The sequence below is a fragment of the Eptatretus burgeri genome, chromosome 1 (assembly GCF_056783735.1).
Source record: "Eptatretus burgeri isolate ZD-2024b chromosome 1, Ebu_testis_v1, whole genome shotgun sequence".
Lineage (NCBI taxonomy): Eukaryota > Metazoa > Chordata > Myxini > Myxiniformes > Myxinidae > Eptatretus > Eptatretus burgeri.
In genome coordinates, this window is record NC_140961.1 from 134571006 (window position 1) to 134588691 (window position 17686).

Genomic DNA, 17686 nt, shown 5'->3' on the forward strand with positions numbered 1-17686 from the left:
GGAAGAGAGGTACCAGGGCCGATGGGATGTCAACATGCTTGCAGACTACTGTTGGTGCCTCAACAGAGATGTTACAGATGCGAAACACAGATGAAAATCTTTGCGAAAGCCATTTATTCCACATTAATTGTTTTCCTTCGTCTTTTTAATGTTGAATTTCACATTAACGGTACTTGTGCGTCATTTTATATATAGTTTGTACATTTTCTGTCAATGCAAGTCTGATTTGAATTTTAAAAAATGCTAATTAAAAAAACAAAAAAATTGATTACTTTTTTTTACTTAAAATTGAGATAGCATAAAATTTTTTTACCTGATTGAGCGAAATGAGATACATTTCTAAATTCAGCATGCAAAAAGCATATAAGGACCGTTGAGAAAACCTAGACCTCTGAAATTGCGCAGACCAGTGTTATTGTTAATAAATACCCCTATTGTTGAATGCTTCAGCTCGTCCTCAGCTTTCCTTCATTGGTTTAGCACGGTGCGCGTTGGGTGATTAAAAAGGCCGTTGCTGCTGTAGATGTACATTTGGACCGACGGGACTTCGGTAACCATCTGCTCAGGTTACGCACGGGTCGAGCACGGAAACAGTTCGTCCTGTTCGAGTTCTGTCAAGGGTGCGATTCCCTCGGTAGCTCGCCACGTGGGCCTCGAGGTATTTTGAAGTTTGGCAAATAACCCTGTACCACGTGCTTGAATTATTGACAATTCAGTCCTGCAAGGGACTCGTACCTTCGGAGTTATCCGAGGGTAACGATCTGAATTCCGGGTGTTCAGTGGAGTCGACTCTTCTGCTCCAACTAGCGGTCATACTCACAGCCGATACCTGGCCCACAACAATACTGTGTCGGAGTGGTGACCCGTCCAGGATTGTGCCCAATAGCCAAGGAGACTGCTGAGGCAGCACCAACGCTCTGTACAGAGTATGGTCCCAATGGATGGATTAAATATCCCATCAAGTGTATTTTCTGAAGAGTGGTCAATTTACAATTTGGTGCACTGGCCAAATTACATGTTCGTGCAAACTCCAGTCAAGCTGATTCATGGAATACTTAGGCCAAATATGACAAACTTACCGGCCAGTTCACCAGAGACCTTCAGGTCTGACCAGCTGGTTCCTTGTGAAAGGCATTCAGATCTGGACGGCCAGTTCACGCAAGACACGAGACACTTAAGTAGGGTCGAACCCACAAGAAGATGGGATTAATTTGAGGCATGAACATAATAGTAATATATGTCATAAAACTGGTGAAGAGTAATCATTTCTAAAATTAAAACAAAATGGAAACAACAACAACAATAAATAGAGAGTTCATAGAACACAATGCCCTGCACAGTTACTTAACTTTTACTTCAATTTCAATATAATACCGATTGTTAACCCCCCCCCCCCCCTGAATGTTTACTGCTATTGAAGTAGTCCAGAAGCAGTCCCAAACAGCACCCTTATACACTACCCACCCCACTGAACCTTCATTTAAAGTTTAAACTGAAGTACGGAACTGCAAAACTGGATGTTCTTGGAAGTATTATAACAGACGATTTGTGTACTACAGTGTTCAAGTGTATTATTAAATTTAAATTGAACAAAGATTGTAAAAGTCATATAAATAAATAAATTCTGTCCAAGTACTGAGGTGTATTCAGTTACCAAGCAGCTAGCTAAGCACTTGCAAAGCCAGCCGTTCCTTATCAACGGTTTCAAATGGAGTGCTTGCTCGAGTGCTTAAGCCACTTGGAGAGTGCTCCACAAGAAACTTGGCAACTGAACACAACCCGATGCAAAAGTGGAGGTGCTTGGAAATATGAGAAGGCAATTCGTGTGTGTATATATATATATATATATATATATATATATATATATATATATATATATATATATATATATATATATATATATATATATATATATATATATATATATATATATATATATATATATATATAGTGTTCAAATATATAATTCAATTTAAAGAAAGGTTTAAAGGCAGAGAAATAAATAAAAAACAAGCTCAAATGAGCTAAGATCCTCATCCTCTTAATGATGACGTCATAAAAACGAATATGACGTCATTGTGATATATCAGGTTTGCGATAAATTATCTGTGCTAATGCCCGGCTTGATTCCCGCAAACAAAATTCAAACAGCTTGCCTTGTTTCGGAGAGAATGGTATACATAGGCGATTTCCATTAGCAGTGGTATTATGACGGCAACTTTTTTTCTAGGAAGAATTTCCAAAATCGGAGATGGTTACTGCTTGCACGTGGGCTTTCTGCATATACATGGCAAGTTTCACGAAGATCCGATGAAAACTCTGGGTTGTGAAACAAAAACTATCAAAAAATAGGAATGACGTCATAAAAATTGATACGACGTCATAGTGATGCATCATATGTGTAGTAATTCATCTCCGCTAAAGCCACTGTCAGACCTTGAGGTTTTAGCCAGCATATGGCAACGTATCAAAATGTATGTAAAACGCTGGCGTACGCTGAACTATTGATGGTTTTTTTTCAGTTTTTGGCATATTCATAACGTGTTAGTAACGTACACAGAACGTTTCGATAACATATAGTTAACTTATACCAACGAATGCTTAGCGTGTTGTTGGCATTCACAACCTATGCCCAACGATTATCTAACGTATGCATAGCGCGGCAGCGTATCGCCGACGATCACGTGGCGTAGCCTTTTAAAAGGCTGCCGCTCGACGATTCAAATCATATCTGCACAAGACATCGAAGTGTCAAGGCCTGTCACACCTTGACGTTTTAGCCAGCGTATGCCGACGTATGAAAAATTTGCCGAATACGCTGGCACACGTCGAATACGTTATGGGTAAATTTTTTATACATTAAGAGCACGCTGAAGCACGCTGGCATACGTCGTAGTACGCCGAGCATGTCGACAAATTTTAAGCATGCTCAAAATTTTTAGATGTATGCCAGCGTATGACGCACACGTTCCGCATACGCTGGCCATTAGTTGTAGGCACGTTATGCGATCGTTGACACACGTTACTTGTAAGTTACTCATAAGTCGAAACACGTCGAGGTAATGTTTAGCGTATCCGAATCTTATTTGTAACCTATGAGTAACGTGCTTTGAACCTATGAGTAACGTGCTTTGAACCCATGTGTAACGTATCTCCAATGCATATTGACGTATTTGACGTCTTCCGGACGACCACAGAACTTACTGAACATGTTACTAACTTATCTACCGTATAATGGCGTATTGATAGCGTTTAGGGGAATTGGTATATAAAAATGGTGTTCACAGGAGGAACCCGTCAGTGTTTCAGACTCCATGTTTTTTTTCGGGTTTTTTTTTTCTTCGGCATGATGGTGATGTTGACACTTCGATTTCTCGTGCGGTGATTATTTAAATCGTTGAGCGGCAGCCTATTAATTATATTATATTATAAACGCACGAGAAATCGAAGTGTCAACATCACCATCATGCCGAAGGAAAAAAAAAAAACCATGGCGTCTGGAACACTGACGCGAAGCATTAGCTCGACGTGTTTCCACTTATGAGTAACTTACAAGTAACGTGTGTCGAAGTGTGTCAACGATCGCGTAATGTGCCTACAACTTATGGCCAGCGTATGCGGAACGTGTGAGTCATACGCTGGCATACGTCGAAAAATTTTGAGCATGTTAAAATTTGTCGACCAGCTCGGCGTACTACGACGTATGCCAGCGTGCTCTTAACATATACAAAACTTACCCATAACGTATTCGACGTGTGCCAGCGTTTTAGACAAATTTTTCATGCGTCGGCATATGCTGGCTAAATCGTCAAGGTGTGACAGCCCCTTAATGCCCTGTTTGATTCCCAAAAACAGAATTGAAAGCTGGGTCAATCCATGTCAAGTCATCAAAGAATCTGCTGTCATCTCTCAGATTTTTGTAAAACTTTGGGAACCAATTGGGACCCATGAAAAACGGCAAGAACTCAAATATTTTTGCTAACAGCCTCTTAATTAGTGAGATACAGACTAACGAACTTTGGACTAATTAGCACGACGTCGCAAATTCAAATGGCCATATCTAAAAGTATAACACCTAGAGAGCTGTCATTTTGGTGTCATTTTAAAGGTATTTTCATGCCCTATGAATTTGTCTGGGCAACATTTTCCTACCTCCAACCACAAAAAAGTTATCACAAAATATAAACTTCAATCGTGAATCCCCAAAAAATGTATCCTTCCAATTTCCTCAAATTCATCCCAGAGGTACCTTATGATGTCAAGAAGCTTCCACATAAATTTTGTGATGGGCACTCCAATAGTTTCTGAGATATGAGCAATAATGTACATGTACGTATGGCATATAGGTTCGAAAATCAGCATTTGTAATGTATTATACAATCATTCTAACCTAGCCATGCTGGGAACACAGGGAACGACCATCAATTGCTTTGAAGTATCATATACTTTCATTTTCAACTGGGCCTGAGGGGAAGAAACAAGTGCTGCTGTTGCTGCATTGAAGAGGAAATTGAAAGCGTAAGTCAGGTTAATGAACACTGTGTACTTGAACTCACTTATTGATTGTATAATACATTACAAATGCTGATTTTCGAACCTATATGCCATACGTACATGTACATTATTGCTCATATCTCAGAAACTATTAGAGTGCCCATCACAAAACTTATGTGGAAGCTTCTTGACATCACAAGGTACCTCTGGGATGAATTTGAGGAAATTGGAAGGATACATTTTTGGGGATTCACGATTGAAGTTTATATTTTGTGATAACTTTTTTTGTGGTTGGAGGTAGGAAAATGTTGCCCAGACAAATTCATAGGGCATGAAAATACCTTTAAAATGACACCAAAACCAGCTCTCTAGGTGTTATACTTTTAGAGATATGGCCATTTGAATTTGCGACGTCGTGCTAATTAGTCCAAAGTTCGTTAGTCTGTTTCTCACTAATTAAGAGGCTGTTAGCAAAAATATTTGAGTTCTTGCCGTTTTTCATGGGTCCCAATTGGTTCCCAAAGTTTTCCAAAAATCTGGGAGATGACGGCAGATTCTTTGATGATTTGACATGGAATGACCCAGCTTGCCTAGTTTCAGAGATAATTTTTTAGGCGATCTCCATTAGCTTTTTCGATTCGATTAGGCGATATTTTGACGTCACAACTTTTTTTCTCGGAGGAATTTTCAAAATCGGAGATGGTTACTGTCCCTGCAATTTTTTGCAACTTTTTTTTCAACAAAATTTTGATTTCCTTTTTTTGCATTTCTACACGTTTTAAGTGATTTCCACCCCCCCCAAAAAAAGTTGTTAGAGAAATAAAAAATGTTGCAAATTTTTTTTCAACAAAATTTCGATTTTTTTTTTTTTGCATTTTTACATGTTATAAGTGATTTCCAACAAAAAACATGCCAAAATTATAATTGCGGCTGATTTTGGAACTTCAGGTGGATATACCCACTTAAAATCAATTTCTGTCTCAAGGAATCTCATTATGACGAATGAATTGAGTATGTAAAAGGGAAAGTTGCAAACTATAACTCTATGAGCACTGTTGACGTCAAATTGAATGAATAGGATATCAGGTTCACTTGAGTGACCTCGCAGTATTGGCGGCGGAGGTTTTGCACTCTACCAAGTGCTCCCTCTCCAGTTAACCTCCGCCATCGAAGATGGACGGAGGTTACTGTTTTCACCCCTATTTGTTTGTTTGTTTGTTTGTGAACAGTATTACGGAAAAACTCCTAGACGGATTTCGACGAAACTTGGTGGGGGATTAGGTATGGTCCAAGGATCATGCCATTAGATTTTGGACTTGGTTCAAAGTCCAATATGAGCGCTATGGTGGCCATTTTGAAAAAAATATTTGAATTTTAATTTTTGCATTGCTACATGTTTTAAGTGATTTCCAACCAAAAAAAAAAATTTGATAGATAAAAAAAAAAGAAGAAAATTTTGCAACTTTTTTTCAAAAAAATTTCGATTTTATTTGAAAAATATTAGAATTTTTTTTTTGCATTTCTACATGTTTTAAGTGATTTCCAACCCCCCCCCAAAAAAAAACATTTTGCAACTTTTTTTTCCAAAAAAATTTCGATTTTATTTTTTTGGGCATTTCTACATGCGCGTCGATCTAGTTTAGTTTATTCAATCGTGGTTCAGTAGAGTCTGATCCGTTTTGACCTACAATGAATAGGATATCAGGTTCACTTAAGTGACCCAGCAGTATTGGCGCTAGAGGTTTTGCACTCTACCGATTGCTCCCTCTCAAGTTTGTTACTTACGAAATCTAAAGATTTCGTAAGTATATTGATGCCTTCCGTTTCTGTTTGTTTGTTTGTTTGTTTGTTTGTTTGTTTGTAGGCACGATAACTCGAGAACGGAAGAAGCTACCAAAGTCAAATTACACCACGTGATTCAGGAGGGTGATGGCTAGTGCTGATTAGATTTTGGTCACAATCGGTCAAAGTTCAAGGTCACAGTGAGGTCAAACATCCAAAAAAAAGATAACTCGAGAACTGAAGAAGCTACCAATGTCAAATTACACCACGTGATTCAGGAGGGTGGTGGCTAGCGCTGATTAGATTTTGGTCACAATTGGTCAAAGGGCAAGGTCACAGTGAGGTCAAACATCCAAAACATTCGATTTTTGATGGTTTGGTACAGAATCATCGTAAAAACTTCTGGTTTGCGTCGCTACCTTATCTAGAGACAGCATTTATTAGACATGGTCAGAGGTCAAGTTGACGATTTCGTAAGTACCAGTCTATGACTGCTTGTTTGTTTGTTTGTTTGTGAACAGTAGTACGGAAAAACTCCTGGACGGATTTCGACGAAACTTGGTGGAGGGATTCGGTATGGTCCAAGGATCATGCCAATAGATTGTGGACTTGGTTTAAAGTCCACTATGGCCGCTATGGCGGCCATTTTGAAAAAATATTTGAAGTTTTGTTTTTGCATTTCTGCATATTTTAAGTGATTTCCAACCAAAAAAAAAAATTTGTTAGAGAAAAAAAAAAATTTGCACCTTTTTTTTTTCAAAAAAAAATTGATTTTATTTTTTGGGCATTTCTACATGCGTGTCGATATAGTTTAGTTTATTCAATCGTGGTTCAGTAGAGTCTGATCCATTTTGACCTACAATGAATAGGATATCAGGTTCACTTAAGTGACCCAGCAGTATTGGCGGCGGAGGTTTTGCACTCTACCGAGTGCTCCCCTTCAAGTTTGTTTGTTTGTTTGTGAACAATATTACGGAAAAACTCCTGGACGGATTTCGACGAAACTTGGTGGGGGGATTAGGTATGGTCCAAGGACCATGCCATTAGATTTTGGACTTGGTCAAAAATCCAATATGGCCGCTATGGCGGCCATTTTGAAAAACTTATTTGAATTTTTTTTTTTTTGCATTTCTTCATGTTTGAAGTGATTTCCACCCCTCCCCCCCTCCCAAAAAAAAATGTTTGAGAAAAGATCTATAACTGTCAGCACTGTTGACATATTTAATGAATAAGATATAAGGTTCACTTGAGTGACCCAGCAGTATTGGCGGCAGAGGTTTTGCACTCTACCGAGTGCTCCCCCTCTAGTTTCTACTGTAACAACAACGATTTATTCATGGAATTCTTTAATTCAAAGGTAATTTACTTGCTGGAAGGTAAACGTGCAAAAAAAACGGGTTAAATAGGGTGAAAATCGTGGTGTTTTAGGATGTTAGGTCAACATTGGGTTCGTTTGAACGGTGATTTCCTTGAATCCCGATTTAGCGTGACCCCGCGACAATCGCAATGACATTTTATGGACCTCAACAATCACGTTATAACGGGGCCACACTGTAATTGTTTATCATTATCAAGTATTATGTACTGTACATGCTACACTGTACTTTTATACGACTGGCAGCGCTACGACATCACGAGGAGAGAGGAATTTTTCAGTTCCATTATAATGTTATAGGACCACCGTCGTATATGCGGTCCGTCGTTGACCGAAACGTTGTAAAGCAGTGCATGACTGTATATATAATTGCGTACCGGGTATCAGCTGTGAGCACGACCGCGAGGTGGGGCGGTAGGGTCAACTCTACCGAACACCCGGAATCTAGATCGTACCTTTTTATTTGGAAAACTCCGAAAGTACCGGTACCTTACCAGACCGTGAATAGTCAATAATTCCACCACGTGGTACAGGGGTATTTGCCAATCTTTAAAATACCTGGAGATCCACGTGGCGAGTTACCGAGTATTCACACCCTCGGCGGCCGTCGTACGAGTCGAGCCATTAGCGTGCCCGACCCGTGCGCAACCCAAGCGGACGGTTGCCGAAGTTCCGTCAGTCCAAATGTACATTTACAGCGGCAACAGCCCATATAATTCACCAACACGCGCCATGCTAAGCCAATGGGAGAAACACAGCAATGAACTGATACGTTTAACAAATGTATTTATTTATAATGGGGGAATACGCAAGAAGTAGAGTAATCACGACTAATGAGATGCAAGTATGTACAACAAAGAGCACTTGTACAATTCCTACTTACAGACAGGCACACAAAATCACACAAGCACAAGCACAAGCACAAGCACAAGCACACACACACACACACACACACACACACACACACACACACACACACGAACCGGTGGCTGTTATTGAGGCCTCCAGCTCAGAGAGAAAGGCGAGCTGAAGACCAGAGCCTGCACTCGGACCTATCCACCTCGTGTGGTTTTCAAGCTGGCGGGGTGGCGGGACTCGGACCTGAGCAGCCCAGACGTCCACACGACCGGACTCCCGGCGAACGGAGGCCGGCAGGGCGAAGTCTGGCAAGACGAAAAACTAGCTTCCCAAAAGAAGGACCACCACCTTTCGCGTGTCAGGCGAACGTGATCACCACTCTTCTCACAAGTTTCCCTCTTTTCCCGAAAAACGGAGCCGGACATTTATCCTTGCCCCTCCCTCAGCCGAACCTCGGTGTCGTGGTCTATGTCTTCCCTCATTGGCTGGTTTTGGCATGCAGAATGCGCTCGTTGCCCTGTCATTCACCAAAGCAAGCAGCAAGGCCGTTGATTGGACCGGGGGGGACGTGACAGGGCGTCTCGACTCCCTGCCCCCCGAAGAGGTTTCGCTTCTCTTGGAGCCCGCTCTGTGCCCCTTGATCGACTTACGGCCACCTCGTCCACGCTGACATGCACGTAGGCCATGGTGTCGGTGTGAGGAAGCGAGGTGAAGGCGATGCTGGCGTTGTTGTAGTTATGAGGGGTGCAAAAATGAAATAAAACCCTGACTATCAAAGTAACTCACAGCGCATGTACATTTATTCACCAATTAAATGGGGGATGGGGACCCGAACTAAAAAACACATACTTGCCGATATAACTGTTCTATAGGACCTGTATGTTGAGTGCTCATGGCTTCCAGATTCGTAACAATATATATATATATATATATATATATATATATATATATATATATATATATATATATATATATATATATATATATATATATATATATATATATATATATATATATATATATATATATATATATATTTGTTGTGGAAATTCACAGAACATCTTTCAGGTTCCCTGAAGATCAGTTATTTCGCAAAGTATGTGTTTCAGGTTAGAACCCCCACCGATGTTTAAAGGGGATTGTTCATGTGCCGGGCTGTGAATGTTTGAGGTAGTCATTATTCTTTCTCTATCTTTTATTTTAAAACAACACAACATCCTCATCATCAACAAACAACGACATCTTCACAACCCAGCATCTCCAACAACATGAAACAAACAACGCCAACCATCTCCTGAACAAACAACGCGAGCCGATTTGCAGAAACGGATCAAAACGAGGGTTTCCCCGACACCAACCCATGACGTCGGACATGGGGTTCCCAGCGAGGCTTACCAGGGGTGAGAGGTCGGAGGTGAAGAGTGGGCGCAGCCCCAGCCTCTGGTGAGAGTTCGAAGGGCGGGCACCCAGCCTTTTTAAAAGGGCGGAGTCGAGTTGTAGAAGTCAGTCAGAGCTGAGCAGAAGTCAGCATATTCGTCGCTCTCTGGAGACGAGGAGAAGAAGGGAGTGCCAGACGAGAGTCGGAGGTCGTTGGAGAAAAGCCGGAGAGGAGCGCGTGCCAGAGGTCCTGCCAGCTGTGGTGGAGTCGAGCAAGCTGGGTCGTGGTCCGGGCGAACGGCCGTGAGACGGTCGAGCGACGCTGAGGTAGTGAACGGGACACGAAGAGCATCAACTCTAAAAGAGCAAAAGACCCGTTCACTCCTCAGAGCGCGTCACCAGACAGGCCCGACCGACCAGGCCGCAATGGAGGCCCGACGACCGAGGGGAACCGAGCAAGCCGCTGGGCAAGCTGCTCAAGCCGCCTGGCTGCTAAGCATCTGGCGCGTAGCGACACAAGGGCCAAGCAGGAACATCCGGGGTCACTGACCGGAAGACCTTCAAGTCGTCACAAGGGGCGGTCAGGTAACCTGCCCGGCCTCTTGTGAGCCTTCGGTCACCCAGGCTCCGAGTTGGAATAAAGGCTCATGAGCCTGTTTCTTTTCTGGGGTTTTGTATGAAAGTATTCTGTGGTGCCTTGTCTTTATAAGTAGAATTGTTGGTTAAGTGCGTGCCTGTACATAATAGACATCGGCTGTAGGCTTTGCTTGTGTCATGTCCCCTTCCCCCATTGATTGCTCATTTGTAATAATAAATGCCCCCATTGCTTGAACGTCAATCGGCTCGTTGCGTCATTTCCTCCCATTGACTTCCACGGCGCATTCGGGAAATTAGCCGGCTATTAAAGCCAAATTAAAGTGGTCAATTGGTCCGACGGAACTTGGCGATTAACAACCGCTCGGCATCGCACACGGAACGAGCGCGCTTAGCGGCTCGTTCCCGTACGGGTTCCGTCGAGGTATAAATTCTCGGTACTTCTGTCTGCGCGGATAATTAGGGCTATCGAGATTCGGTGATTAACCCTGTACCGCGTGGCCAGAATATTGACAGTTTATGGTACGTTAAGGCACCCGTAGCAGGTTTCTGGAGTTGTCCGGAAGCTACGACTGAATTCCGGTTTTCGGCGGATGCGTAACTGCGGTCGGGCCTTAAGCGGTCGTGCGTGGCTGTCCGAACGGCTAATTCGTAACAATGTATATATATATATATATATATATATATACACATACATTCACATTATAACATCAGGAAGTATTTTGTATCGTGCGTGTGCACACATTTGTGTGTTCAGTTCGAAAATTGCATTCAAAACACTTTAAATAGGATGTACACACATGAACAGCTGGAAAGGCACTCGCGAGAGCACATACCTCTACTACGCAATGTCCAATCCAGAAGAACATAGCGGGCCCAATAAACTTTTGAAATGCCATGCTATATATGGTTATGGGCCCTCTCAATGGTGAAGAATCACTTGAAAGATTAAAATATTCTCGTATCTGGATCTGGCTTGGGATCCTCACCTAAATTGAATAAATATCTTCCTCGTCACACACCTCACGTGTTCACCAAGTTTGTCTGAATACGTCCATAGAATTTTGAGATATCATGTTCACAGACAGACAGACAGGGTTGAAAATACAACCTCTGCCAACTCCGAAGACGGACGTAAACAGGTTCCAAACACTCACAGGAGACTTAAATGTTCTGCTGAGCCTCGTGGATCTTTCCAATGGAGCCCTGCAACAATGAACACAACACAAAATTAACATCAAGTGTGGCCGGTGCACGTACACATACATGACACTCACACACACACACACACACACACACACACACACACACACACACACACACACACACACACACACACACACACACACACACACACACACACACACACACACACACACACACACACGACACACACACACACACACACACGCGCGACACACAAACGACACACACACACACACACACGACACACGACACACGACACACGACACACGACACACACACACACACACACACACACACACACACACACACACACACACACACACACACACACACACACACACACACAAACGCGCACACACACACACACACACACAAACGCGCGACACACACTGACACACACACACACACACACACGTGACACACAAACACGCGACACACACACACACACACACACACACGTGACACACAAACGCGCACACACACACACACACACACACACACACACACACACACACACACACACACAAACGCGCGACACACACTGACACACACACACACACACACACACACGTGACACACAAACACGCGACACACACACACACACACACACACACACGTGACACACAAACGCGCGACACACACGACACACACACACACAGACACACACACACACAAACGCGCGACACACACTGACACACACACACGCGACACACACACACACAAACACACACGTGACACACACGACACACACACACACACACGCGACACACACACGCGACACACACACGCACACACACACACACACACACACACACACACACACACACGACACACACACACACCGAGGTTGTCTATGTTGTGGGTTCTAACAGCTTCAAACGCTCCTTTGCACGATTCTCCGTCGGAGTTGTGATTGGTAGATTAACCGATATCTTGCCTTCGCACAGGTGTTCGCTCCACGGCGCCATTCCGGCTTGTTCCCACCTGAAGTTTAAGTGGTGGAGTGTGCGCCATGTCTGGGATGTAACACAACGCAAGGAAAACTACGAAAGAGAAGCGAGACAGAAAGAGAGGAACCACCAAAACGGAAATAGAACTGTGGTGTATAAAACAAATCTTTCCACATGTGGATCGCGGAGACCTCAAGGATATCGACCACATTAATTTATTTATTTATCACTTTTTGAAATAATTTCTCTATTTTGATTTGATTTATGAACGTATATCAGTTTAACGTTTGCTTTACGAACAAAGTCGAAAAAGGATAGGAACATCAGCCAAGCTGATGTATGAGCTCTTATACACCTCAAAGAGAAAAAGAGAAAAAGAGAGACAGAGAGAGAAATTTTTTTGAAGGTTTGAGGGCAAATGAGAGACGGGAACTGCGACGGTCAGTTATCAGAGCCGTGAAAACAGTCGTGAACATGCGTCACGGAGAACCGTGAATCGTCAATCGTGAACATGCAAACAATCCGCGGTCGAACTAATGAAGGAATATATATTTGATGTTCAAAAGTGAAACGTTTACAAGCGATCAATTCGGTCCATGTTAAAAACCCACTGAGCATTTACCAGAGAATACCGAATAAGTTGGTTTTTTTTAATTTATCCAAAGGGAGAAAAATGCATGAGTGTCGAATAAGTTGGTAAATAAATAATGTTGACAAATTTGAGGTTGAGAATATTTAATTGTCGTAAAATATTTTATCATTCATTGTTGCGGAGATGGATCGACTAGGCCGCACTAGGCCGCAGACAGCACTAGGCCGCACTCGGCCGGAGACCGCACTTGGCCGGAGACAGCACTAGGCCGCACTCGGCCGGAGACCGCACTTGGCCGCACTCGGCCGGAGACCGCACTTGGCCGCAGACAGCACTAGGCCGCACTCGGCCGGAGACCGCACTTGGCCGGAGAGAGCACTAGGCCGCAGACAGCACTAGGCCGCACTCGACCGGAGACCGCACTAGGCCGGAGACCGCACTAGGCCGCAGACAGCACTAGGCCGCACTCGGCCGGAGACCGCACTTGGCCGCAGACAGCACTAGGCCGCACTCGGCCGGAAAGAGCACTAGGCCGCAGACCGCACTTGGCCGGAGACCGCACTTGGCCGCAGACAGCACTAGGCCGCACTCGGCCGGAGACCGCACTTGGCCGGAGAGAGCACTAGGCCGCAGACAGCACTAGGCCGCACTGGACCGGAGACCGCACTAGGCCGGAGACAGAACTCGGCCGCAGACAGCACTCGGCCGCACTAGGCCGCACTCGGCCGGAGACAGCACTAGGCCGCAGTGGCATGGATTGAGAGCTGGTCAGAGGTTTATCAGAAAGTGTCACTCGAAATGGTTGATGTTATTACCTCCTCCACCGAAGGTGAAAGAGGAAATGTTTTCACACCTTCCTGTCTGTTAATTTTGGCGAAAAATGTTTTGATTGTTTTTTTTCTTTTCTTTTGCTAAGTCTATTTGTCTGCAGCGTTTGTCCGTCTGTGTCACAGTTTTCAAGCAATCGTTTGTGTAGTGTCGTGGTAGAGATGCTTAGCAGGCAGACACGAGCGGGGGAACAGTCGAGCCGGGCTGTGTTGTACAAGCGCGAGCGCGGGCGTACTTTGCCCGCAGCTCTCCTTTATTACGTACTCAGCACCTCACAAGCCGGGCGACTACGGCATCACTACAACGCCTCAGGCGGCGCGCACTCCTTATATTCCTGGCAGACACGATGACCACTCCTCCCATCATCATGCCCCGCCCTGCATGCCCGCAGGCTATACCACACTCCTCCCTCCTAAAACTATGATTATTAAATGATCACCATCATAATAAGCATAAACAGCACGAAGTACTACGGTATAACAGTAGACAAGGTACAAAAAAGAAAACAGTGAAGTATAAAAGCACATCACATCATATAACGTGTGGAAGTGAGCTAGTGGAGCTGCCACGGCCAGGTTCCGAAGACGGAGGTGCACACAGCACCTACCAAACTCTGACCGCGTTACCGATATGAAGCAGCAAGGCGAGAAGCACAGCAGCACTACACAGCGGAAACGCCCCCAGGCGGCTCATGCTTACATGGCCTTCGGCGAGGCCGCGGCGACCTCCCGAGCAAACCTCCCCCGGCACCATCAAACGCCTCCGGCCCACAAGGCGGCACATCTCCCCAGGCAGACCCAAAGCAGATAAACATTCCGAGGCTGGAAGCCCGCTGTCTGGAAGCCGGGGCGCCAGCGCCAGACTCGATTGACCTTGGATGGGGGCGCTGAACAGCGCCGCTGGCTGGACGCAACCAATGCTCCATAACAACCCACGCACCACAATCAGTTGAGATGCCAACGCCCGTCTAAACGGCCTTGAGCGAACACAGAGAGCTGCGCCCCCGGCGCCAGGCACGTCTGACCTTGCCGCAACCAGAGGTGGGGGTAACGCCGACCAGCGCACCAGTCCTGGCTCCGAGTCGATCTCCGAGACCCACACGGCAGTTAGATGGTAGCAACTCCATTTAAACCACACTTCAACCATAGGCTCGTCATAAATCAATAGGAATACCACTGGAACCATTGCAAATTCATTTTCCCGTACAGCGCGTTCTTTCGGCAAAATCCCTGCACATGACAAAGCAACTACCCGCGGCCCGGGGCAATGGAAGGCCAACCAAACCTTTTTATTCGCCACCACCGCTCCCAAAGCCACAACATCACATTGACCATACTGCAAAACCCATCGATTGATCTCCGCCAAACCCACTCTCACACAGGAACTGCTGGCATTTATTTCAACAACGTTAAACCGCATCACTCGAGCAATGAAAAACAAATATGCAATGAACAGCAACCCATAACCCACATCACGAGTCCGTCTCTTGGTTGTCGACTCGATGTTGTGACTCGCGACTTCCTTTAACGCCACGGGCTCACCGCAACCCGTTGAAGCTGCCCGAACAACACAGGCGCACCTCGCACCATGAACGCAGCCGACGCGCGAGAGCTCATCGCGTGAGCTGGCACGGCTCCTGCTGCTTCCGCACCGCACACCACCGTTGCAGGCAGCAACGAACGGCCGCTCCCGTTGCATCGATGCGGCTCCCGCCGCCAGAACCTCGCCCTCGGGTCTCGACGAAAACATCGAAGGGAGCACCGGCACACCTGGAGGTACGAACTGGAGATCCAGCCCGCGGTGCGCCAGCCAGTCCCGACCCAAAAGGGCGGGCCCCTCCCCTCGCACCACGAACCTCGGAAGCGCAACCCGCTGGCCCCGCTGGGCAATCACGACGTGCGCCCCGCCAACCGCCGGCAGCGATTCACCGGCATACGTGTGCGATGCGAGGGCAGCACGAGTGGACTCAACTCGACACCAGATCAGTGCCCCGATCACTTCGACATTCACTGGCATCGGTCCTGTCACCGTAGGACCAACTGAAACCAGGCTCAACATGGGCAGCATCAGTGCCCCGGTCACCTCAACCTCCCCTGCCACTGATCTTGTCATCTCCGGATCAATTGGAAGCAGGTCTAACACCGGCAGCATCTCCCGCTCCGGGTCGCTGGAATCTCCGTGCCCAGGCCGCCAAACTCGACCCGGGGCGTTACCGTGCACGCCATGCACCGAACACCATGCCGGCAGTAGTTCTTGACCCGGGATGGAAGGACCGCTTCGCACACCGCCATCTATGACTGTAATGATGCGCAATGACTCTCGGCACACACATCGTAGACGTCCTTGAGTGCTCAGACCGCCGTCCACGTGATCGTATCGCAAAAGCCGTCCACGACCCGCGCCGCTGACCTCCGGACCACCTGCTGCGCACCGACCATCGAGACCCCGGACATTCTTCAGAGCTTGCGCGACGTCCAACGCCGCGTTCGAGCCGAACTGCGTGTCTTCGTTCTTTAGCCGTGGCTTTGCAGAAATCATTCCCCCGATTTCTCGTGCCTCAATAAAACGAACACTGAGCGCGGCCGTTGCCCCCTCAACGTGGCCGAAGTCGACTCCGACGAAGGCGGGCACGCGTCCGCGTGCCATGCCCCGACTTCCTGTCATGCCTGAGCCGGCCGCGCCGGCGAGCCTCCTGGCTCCGGAGCCTGTGCGCGCGGCGAGCGAACCTGCGACACGCTCTCCGCGATGTGCACTCCTCCGGAACCTCGAACCGCGCGAGGTGCGCTGAGTTACTCGCTGCCACTCCGAACCCAGCCACCACCCTGCACACGCCGATCCGAAGATCCTCGTCAGCCAACTGTAGTGTCGTGGTAGAGATGCTTAGCAGGCAGACACGAGCGGGGGAACAGTCGAGCCGGGCTGTGTTGCACAAGCGCGAGCGCGGGCGTACTTGGCCCGCAGCTCCCCTTTATTACGTACTCAGCACCTCACAAGCCGGGCGACTACGGCATCACTACAACGCCTCAGGCGGCGCGCACTCCTTATATTCCTGGCAGACACGACGACCACGACGACCACTCCCCCCATAATCATGCCCCGCCCTGCAGGCCCGCAGGCTATACCACAGTTTGGAAATTCTGTTGTGTGTGTCGAGGTGACCGGCCAAGGACAGCAAGGCTTAATTGTGGTGAAGATCTGAATCCGGATCGGGATCTGATTTTTTTTTTTTAAGTGATTCTTCACTTTCACGACATATACATACAGTGCAGTATGATATTTCAAAAACTTGCTGGACAGGTGGGATAGGTGAGAAGAACAAGCCGATTCGATTTTTGTTCAGGTGCTGATCCAGATCCGCCTATCGGTGGGATACGTGTTGTGAAGTGTCTTTTTTTGGGTGTATTTTACCTCATTTTACATCCTCATTTAGTTTCGCAGATAAACATACCGCACAGTATGCATCAACGTGGAGTATGGTAAAACATGCAATGTTTTTTTTTTCTTTTAATTAAATCCGTAAACAAAGCGGGCACGTCTCATTTATTTTAAATTAATGTCCAGTCAGCTAATAATTATTTGATCGGTTTAAACAGGTGAGATTATACAAATAACGATCACACGAATAATTCC

At 46.0% G+C, this 17686-nt stretch overlaps 1 protein-coding gene across 5 annotated transcripts in view; it reads right to left on the minus strand.

Annotated features, from left to right (window-relative positions):
- The window catches only part of SWI5 (SWI5 homologous recombination repair protein), a 43922-nt gene that overhangs the window by 25779 nt on the left and 457 nt on the right, over positions 1 to 17686 (minus strand). Inside the window, exons 2-3 of one of the 5 annotated variants that reach the window (XR_015062204.1) lie at positions 12624 to 16878; positions 11638 to 11686 (exon numbers count right to left, since the gene is read on the minus strand). The exons of 1 other annotated variant lie outside the window; for it this stretch is intronic. Coding sequence is in view for 2 of the 4 variants with exons in the window: in XM_085898725.1 (XP_085754851.1) it covers positions 11638 to 11686; positions 12624 to 12847 (273 nt within the window). In the remaining 2 variants the exon portion in view is untranslated. Of the gene's footprint in view, positions 1 to 11637; positions 11687 to 12528; positions 16879 to 17686 lie in introns of those variants that run through there. 3 more of the 5 variants (XR_015062285.1, XM_085898725.1, XM_085897885.1) reach the window with 3 other exon arrangements.